Below are 7,704 nucleotides of genomic sequence, written 5' to 3'. Positions count from 1 at the left end.
GGCTATGGTTCAAGTTTACCATAAATGTAAATGAGTCAATGTTAGACCACTTAGACCACTGGCTGAACTCAAATGTTGCGTTTTCTTTGGAAACAAGTAGTTCCTCTCACGCTTGAGAAAATGTTAGTGTTCTTTTTAATTCTTTTTAATAGTCTCATCTTTGGAATCAATTGCTTTAAATTACCAGCACAACAGGAGATTGCCCAGTATGCAACAAGTTCCTTTTTTCAGTCTGTCTGTGCAAAAGGCAGAGCACCTAGGAGCAGCCCCTCCCTTCATGATTCTGTAATGACTCCACCAATCAGATGGCTCATTACCTCTCACCCAATCAGAAGGCAGAAGTAATCAGTCCTGCAGCTGCAATTATCAGTGCCTCAGTAGCTGAGAGAGATGGAGAGAGTTCAGCTTCATAGTTTAAGTTTAAAGTTGATTGTTCAGGTTGTTAAATTATAAGCTGCTCAGTTCATTTGGTGTGCGTACGTTTAAAGTAAGTACTATGGACCTTTTCTTGTGTTAGTTTATACACTACATATTTGTAAATGTTAACTAGAAATGTTGCTAAGTAAATGCTTAATGTCGATCAGATGTGTAGCTAAATGCCCTTGATTTTGTTTGCCTATTTGAGAAGGACCGTTGTTAATTTGTATATGTTTGATGGTGTATGTTGACTCCTTAATCAATATTTCACTAAACTAGTTCTGTATTGGTTTTATTTACAGAACCACACATGCATATAAGTCAATAAACTACTGAGCAGATTTCCAGTTTCCGTTGCTGATTCACATCCTCGGGGACATCCTAACCAAGTTCTTATCCGACTTCCTGTAGTGGTTCAATTAACCTGAACCAGACTTAGATGCTAGTATACCAATATGTGTCCTTTTATTTAATGGTCCTCCGAGCCGGATCAGTGAACTACTACAGTGAGGATGTCAGATCACAGTCAAGAACAACCTGTAGTTAGACCTCGGAGAACACTAAACCGTCCTGGTTACCTTACGGACTATGACCTCACAGGACTTCAGTCTCTGCGTCATTTATCTCAACCTGATAGAAACTGGGAAGATGAAGCACAGCATACATCAGACCCCACTGGGTACAGTACCCCTGTTAGCCAGGCTCCCAGTCTAAATGAGTGTCTCATCACAGATCAGTGGGAGAATACAGTAGGAGATATGGCTCAAGAGCATGTGGAATCTCCCAAACAGAAGAACCCACTGTCTGATTTGACTGCTATCTGGCAGGAGATGAAAAGGGAACATGATGTATTGCGCCAGCAAACCAGTCACTTTCCTGAACTCTTATCAGCATTCCAGGAGATGAGACGAGACAATGCAATTCTGCATAGGGAAGTTAAGGAACTCAGGTTAGAGATGAGAACCTCACCTCATAGACTGACCCATCCAGTTCCATCACCTCGCCTACATGCTACGGCAGGACGTACAAACCCAAGTGCAGATCTATTCTGCCCCATACCTGCACCTCGTCATAGCCTGGCACAACACAAAGTACACTCTGCCCCAATTGATTCTACAGAGAGGATCACACAACAGATGGGCCAAATTGATTTTTCTCCAAGACATCGGTCATTGCAGTATGACCACCCATCCAACCAGTTTCAGCCTAGCCCTTCGAACAATAAGTGCTATGACATTCATAATGTTCAAGCACAAAACCATCCTCCACAGCATCATACAGGTCCATGCAAACAAGAGAAGACCTACAGAGGGCCAACTCCAACTATTCCTAATCTAAGCTCTCCAGACCCAAGAGAGTTTTCCAGATTAAGGATTGCCCTGGAGAATATTTTACCAGAAGATGCTACAGAGCGCTTCAAGTTTCAGATATTGGCAGACCACTTAAAGCTTGAAGAAGCTCTACTTGTCGCTGATTCTTACAGCAACTCTCCATATCCTTTTAGCAACACCATGAGTGCTCTCAACAAAATGTATGGTCAGCCCCATCAGTTGGCCTTGCAACACATTGCAGAAGTTATGGATGGCCCAGATATTGGCAGTGGAGATGTGAAGTCTTTCCGCATGTTTGCTCTTCGAGTTCGCTCCCTCGTGAGCATGTTGGAGCAGTTGGGGAGAAAGGGTAATGTCGAATTGGAATGTGGATCCCACGTCACAAGATTACAGAGCAAACTCCCACATGACCTCAGATCTGGATTTAAGCGATACATCCACCCATTGGGAGTGTCTGTACCTACTTTACTTGATCTGGCTGAATGGCTGGAATATGAGCTGCAAGTCCAAGAGGATAGCATCAAATTCTCTTCCCATACTCACAGAGATTCTTCCAGTAGGCGGAGAGAGGTCCGCAAAGACATCAAGCAAACCAGTAAACTTACCAGTATCCTCCTCAACACAGAGAGGTCTTCAGCAAGTAAGACCACAGCATTTGAGATACAAGATAAAAGTGCAGATCAGAAAGTAAAACCTTATTGTCCCTACTGTGACAACAGCAATCACTTTCTAAATAGTTGTGCCAATTTTAAGCAGCTGACCAGAGACCAGAAGGAGAATTGGATCAGAACCAATAACGGATGCTGGCGTTGTGGCCGTGGTCATCAAGCTGCTAAATGCACATTGAAAGCACCCTGCAAGATGTGTAATAGGAGACATTTGGCAGTCCTACATGATGTGAATGAGAGAGCAGAGGCAAAGGCTAATCCAGTAGAGAACTCTTGTCTGGTAAGCACAGCCAGTGAGGTCCTGTACGTTGATCGCCCAACATACAACCGAAAGGTACTACTGAAAGTCAGCAAAGTGGTTCTTAGCAATGGAGATAGGTCCATGGAAGCATATGCGGTGCTAGATGATGGATCAGAGCGGACTATTATTCTCCACACTGCGGCTAAGAAGTTGGGCCTAAAAGGACAACCTGAAGACTTAGTCCTCCGCACAGTCCGGCAGGACCTGCAGGTTCTCCATGGGGCAGCTGTATCATTCATGATATCTCCTGTAGCTGAGCCCAAGAGAAAATTCAAGATACAGAGTGCATTCACCGCTGAGCCTTTGGGACTAGCAGAGCATTCTCATCCAGTTGCTCTTCTACAAAGAAGGTATAGACATCTTCTGGGCTTGCCATTACAACAGCTAGACAAAGTCTCCCCAGTGCTGCTGATTGGTTCTGACTGTCCACATCTCATCACTCCTATAGAGCCTGTAAGACTAGGGCCCCCTGGTGGCCCTGCAGCAGTGAAAACGAGACTGGGTTGGACTCTCCAAGGGCCAGCACGAGAGCTCAGAGATAATCTTACCCCACAGCAGTGTCTGTTTACATCCATGTCACCCTGTGCTGATTTGCATACCCATGTGGAGAAACTGTGGCAAATGGATGTGTTTCCATACCGTAGTGAGAAGGCTGTTACCAGGTCAAAGCAAGATCATGAAGCTGTCCAACTTCTGCAGGAGAAGACAGTTCGAGTTGAAGTGAATGGCATTAAAAGATATGCTACCCCTCTCCTTCGTACCAGAAATATGGCACACCTACGTGCATCCGAAGATGCAACCTTGCCACAGCTTAGAAGTATTGAGAGGAAGTTGGCCAAGGATTCCAATCAAGCTGCTGCTTATCAAGCCGAGATTGACAAACTGGAACAGTCTGGCTATATTGTGAAACTATGTCCAAAACAGGTGGAACAATCAGATGAAGCATGGTATGTACCACACCACATGGTACAACACAATGGGAAGAACCGAGTGGTATTTAACTGCTCATTTCAGTACAAGGGTCATAATTTGAATCAGATGCTGCTGCCAGGTCCCACTCTCAGTCCACCACTATTAGCAGTCCTCCTTCGCTTTCGAGAGCACACTATTGCCATCAGTAGTGACATCCGGAGTATGTTCCATCAAGTGTGCTTACTCCCCCAGGATAGAGCTCTTGTCAGATTCTTGTGGCGAGACCTGAAGCGAGAAAACCCTCCCAGTGTTTACGAATGGAGAGTCCTTCCATTCGGGACTACCTGCAGCCCTTGCTGTGCTGTATTTGCTTTGCAAAAGCATGCGGCAGAATGCAGTCAAGCAGGAGAAGCTGTCCAGCATTCAGTGGAAAAGTCATTTTATGTAGATAATTGTCTCCAGAGTTTCAGCTCCACTGAAAGTGCTAGAGACATGGTGGACAAACTTCTCATTACCCTCAGGGTAGGAGGATTTGAGTTACGACAGTGGGCCAGCAATGAGCCCTCTGTAATCAGACATCTCCCTCCAGAAATCAGGTCTGAAAGTAGTGAACTATGGCTCAGCGAAGGTCATCAAGACATACCAGAATCCACCCTTGGCTTGCACTGGAATTGCCAATCTGATACCTTGTCATACAAGCACCGCAGGGTAGACAGCTCAGTAGTCACTATGCGCACCATCTACAAGATTTTGGCTTCTCAATATGACCCTCTCGGTTATATTGTCCCCTATACCACCAGAGCAAAGCTGTTGGTCCAACGTCTATGGGATAAAAAGAGAGGGTGGGATGACCCACAGTTACCAGAAGAGTTGCTCACCGCTTGGCGCAGATGGGAAGCTGAACTTGATGATCTGCAGAGTATTCACATACCCAGATGTTATACAAGCCCAGAAATGGATCACCCTAGCAGTGTGAGGGAGATACACGTGTTCTGCGATGCTTCTGAACAAGCCTATGGTTCTGTTGCTTATTTGCGAACTGAGAACCATGGTAAAGTAGAGGTAGCTTTCCTGACGGCAAGGTCTCGTGTTGCTCCCAAGAAACAGCAGTCGATACCCCGTTTAGAGTTATGTGCTGCACTTACAGGTGCCCAGATGTCAAAGGTCCTCAAAACTGAACTAACTCTTACTATTCAACATGTTGTACTATGGACTGATTCGACCACAGTACTTACATGGTTAAATTCAGACTCCTGTCACTACAAAGTTTTTGTGGGGACCAGAGTGGCGGAGATACAAGACCTGACAGAGGCAGACACATGGAGGTATGTCCGGTCCTGTGACAACCCAGCAGATGATGTAACTCGGGGAAAAACTCTTCACGAGCTAGCTGACAACAGTCGTTGGATCCATGGGCCTCCATTTCTCAGACAGTCACCAGAACACTGGCCAGAGCCACCGTCCCTTACTACTAATGAGCAAGATAGTGAGCTGAGGACATCTACTTTCTGTGGTATAACCACAACTACTTACCTCTTGCAAGACCCTGCACAGTACCAGACCTTTCAGAAGTTAATTCAAGCAACTGCCTTGCTGCATCATGGTACTCAAGATATATCCTCCCTCTCAGCAGAAGATTATACGAATGCTGAAATTGCAGCCCTACGTCAGGTGCAATTGGAATCATTCCCCACCGAAGTAGCTCATCTGAAGGCAGGCAAGCCAGTGTCAGCCACTAGTCGACTGTTAGCACTTGCCCCAGAATTTGATCACACAAGCCAGTTAATCAGAGTGGGTGGTCGTCTCCGCCGTGGTACTCTGCTCGAGCCAGAAATGGTCCACCCAATTCTTCTCGATCCCCATCATCCAATCACTAAGCTTCTCATCAAAGATTATGATGACCAGTTGCATCATCCTGGATCAGAGAGGCTGTTTTCCGAGGTCAGGAGAAAGTTTTGGATACTAAGAGGGCGTGAAGCCATTCGTCAACACCAACGAAACTGTGCCGAATGTAGGAAATGGCGAGCCCGTCCAAACCCACCAAGGATGGCTGACCTTCCTCCAGCTCGATTGCGCATCCTGAAACCAGCATTCTACTCTACTGGTGTTGACTGTTTTGGTCCCTACATGATCAAGATTGGGCGCCGCAGTGAGAAAAGATGGGGGATACTGTTCAAGTGTCTGACCACTAGGGCAGTCCACATTGATATCCTCACCAGTATAGACATGGATGCCTTTTTGATGGCTCTCAGGAGATTCATTGCAAGGCGTGGAAAACCTTTTGAGGTTTTGTGTGATCAGGGCACGAACTTTAAAGGAGGGGAGAGAGAGCTCAAAGAGGCATTCAATGCCCTCCATTCAGATCTTCAAGCTCAACTTGCAGGCCACCAAATCAAATTTGCTTTCAATCCTCCAGGTGCACCTCATTTTGGAGGTTGCTGGGAAAGGGAAATTCGGTCAGTTAAATCTGCTCTTCAAGTTACACTAGGGGCCCAAGCAGTCACAGAAGAAGTACTGAGGACACTTCTCATAGAGGTTGAAGGGATCCTCAATTCCAAACCTCTTGGCTACACATCTTCGGATCTGGCAGACCCTGACCCAGTTACCCCAAACATCCTCCTTATGGGGCGGCGAGATGCTTCTTTACCACAAGTAGTCTACCAGAACTCAGAAATGTTAGGTCGTCGGAGATGGAGGCATAGCCAACTCTTGGCTGACCATTTTTGGAAACATTTCATCCAGTATTATTTACCCAGCCTGCAAGCACGCCAAAAATGGAAGACAGAGAAACAAGATCTTCAACTTGAGGATACAGTTATGATCATTGACCCACAGCTGCCTCGTGCATTATGGCCAGTAGGGAGGGTTACCCAGGTATTTCCTGGTGCTGACAAAAGGATCAGGTCGGCAGACGTACAAGTTAAGGACAGAACCTATACTCGGCCTGTAGCCAGACTTGTTAGTCTTCCCGCTCTGCCTGATGACGATTAGTATATTCCATTCAGCACTTGCAGTTGGCCTTTTGATGTACAAATTCCACATGTGAATTTGGGGGCGGCTGTGCAAAAGGCAGAGCACCTAGGAGCAGCCCCTCCCTTCATGATTCTGTAATGACTCCACCAATCAGATGGCTCATTACCTCTCACCCAATCAGAAGGCAGAAGTAATCAGTCCTGCAGCTGCAATTATCAGTGCCTCAGTAGCTGAGAGAGATGGAGAGAGTTCAGCTTCATAGTTTAAGTTTAAAGTTGATTGTTCAGGTTGTTAAATTATAAGCTGCTCAGTTCATTTGGTGTGCGTACGTTTAAAGTAAGTACTATGGACCTTTTCTTGTGTTAGTTTATACACTACATATTTGTAAATGTTAACTAGAAATGTTGCTAAGTAAATGCTTAATGTCGATCAGATGTGTAGCTAAATGCCCTTGATTTTGTTTGCCTATTTGAGAAGGACCGTTGTTAATTTGTATATGTTTGATGGTGTATGTTGACTCCTTAATCAATATTTCACTAAACTAGTTCTGTATTGGTTTTATTTACAGAACCACACATGCATATAAGTCAATAAACTACTGAGCAGATTTCCAGTTTCCGTTGCTGATTCACATCCTCGGGGACATCCTAACCAAGTTCTTATCCGACTTCCTGTAGTGGTTCAATTAACCTGAACCAGACTTAGATGCTAGTATACCAATATGTGTCCTTTTATTTACTGTCAGTTTTTCAATACATAACATACATGGACAATCCTTCCCAACAGGCCCATAAAATATAGAAACACAGCATTCCAATGTGGTCTTGAGATTATTGGCACTACAGATGATATCATAATGTTTAGTCTTATGAAACACTCTAAAATAATTAGCGGTTTCATAATTACTATACTGGTCTATAAAATACTGTCTCCCTGGTTTTAAGGTTGTACTGTAAAGCAATACCTTACTCAGGGTAAACGGCTGACTCTGAGCATTTTATCTGGGTGAGTAGCCTCCAATCTTCAGTTTATTCATTGTTCTGATTTCTGATGTTTATAATCCTGTCGTAATTAGAAATGTCAGTGATGTTTTTTTGACATA

The 7,704-nt window shown here is 44.8% G+C and overlaps 1 protein-coding gene across 3 annotated transcripts; it reads left to right on the top strand.

Annotated features, from left to right (window-relative positions):
* The first annotated feature begins 243 nt into the window (after positions 1-243).
* On the top strand, positions 244-7,334 carry LOC125787262 (uncharacterized). Of its 3 annotated transcripts, XR_007429215.1 has the most exons (3): positions 244-487; positions 720-6,938; positions 7,171-7,334. XR_007429215.1 is itself a non-coding variant. In XM_049471221.1 (2 exons), the coding sequence occupies exon 2, from the start codon at positions 930-932 to the stop codon at positions 6,618-6,620; it is 5,691 nt and encodes a 1,896-aa protein (XP_049327178.1). In that variant the 5' UTR covers positions 244-487; positions 720-929; the 3' UTR covers positions 6,621-7,334. The 3 variants fall into 3 exon arrangements, 1 of the variants encoding a protein (XP_049327178.1); XR_007429216.1 differs by having other exon boundaries at positions 244-6,938; XM_049471221.1 differs by having other exon boundaries at positions 720-7,334.
* Positions 7,335-7,704: the final 370 nt, after the last annotated feature.

The sequence above is a fragment of the Astyanax mexicanus genome, chromosome 23 (assembly GCF_023375975.1).
Source record: "Astyanax mexicanus isolate ESR-SI-001 chromosome 23, AstMex3_surface, whole genome shotgun sequence".
In the NCBI taxonomy this organism is placed as follows: Eukaryota; Metazoa; Chordata; class Actinopteri; order Characiformes; family Acestrorhamphidae; genus Astyanax; species Astyanax mexicanus.
The sequence above is the reverse complement of the archived record's forward strand: the minus strand, read 5'-3'. Positions and strand labels throughout refer to the sequence as shown.

What these genes read in the sequence shown, in the direction of transcription:
- LOC125787262 (XM_049471221.1), top strand. Translation starts at nt 930, where the DNA reads ATGTCAGATCACAGTCAAGAACAACCTGTAGTTAGACCTCGGAGAACA.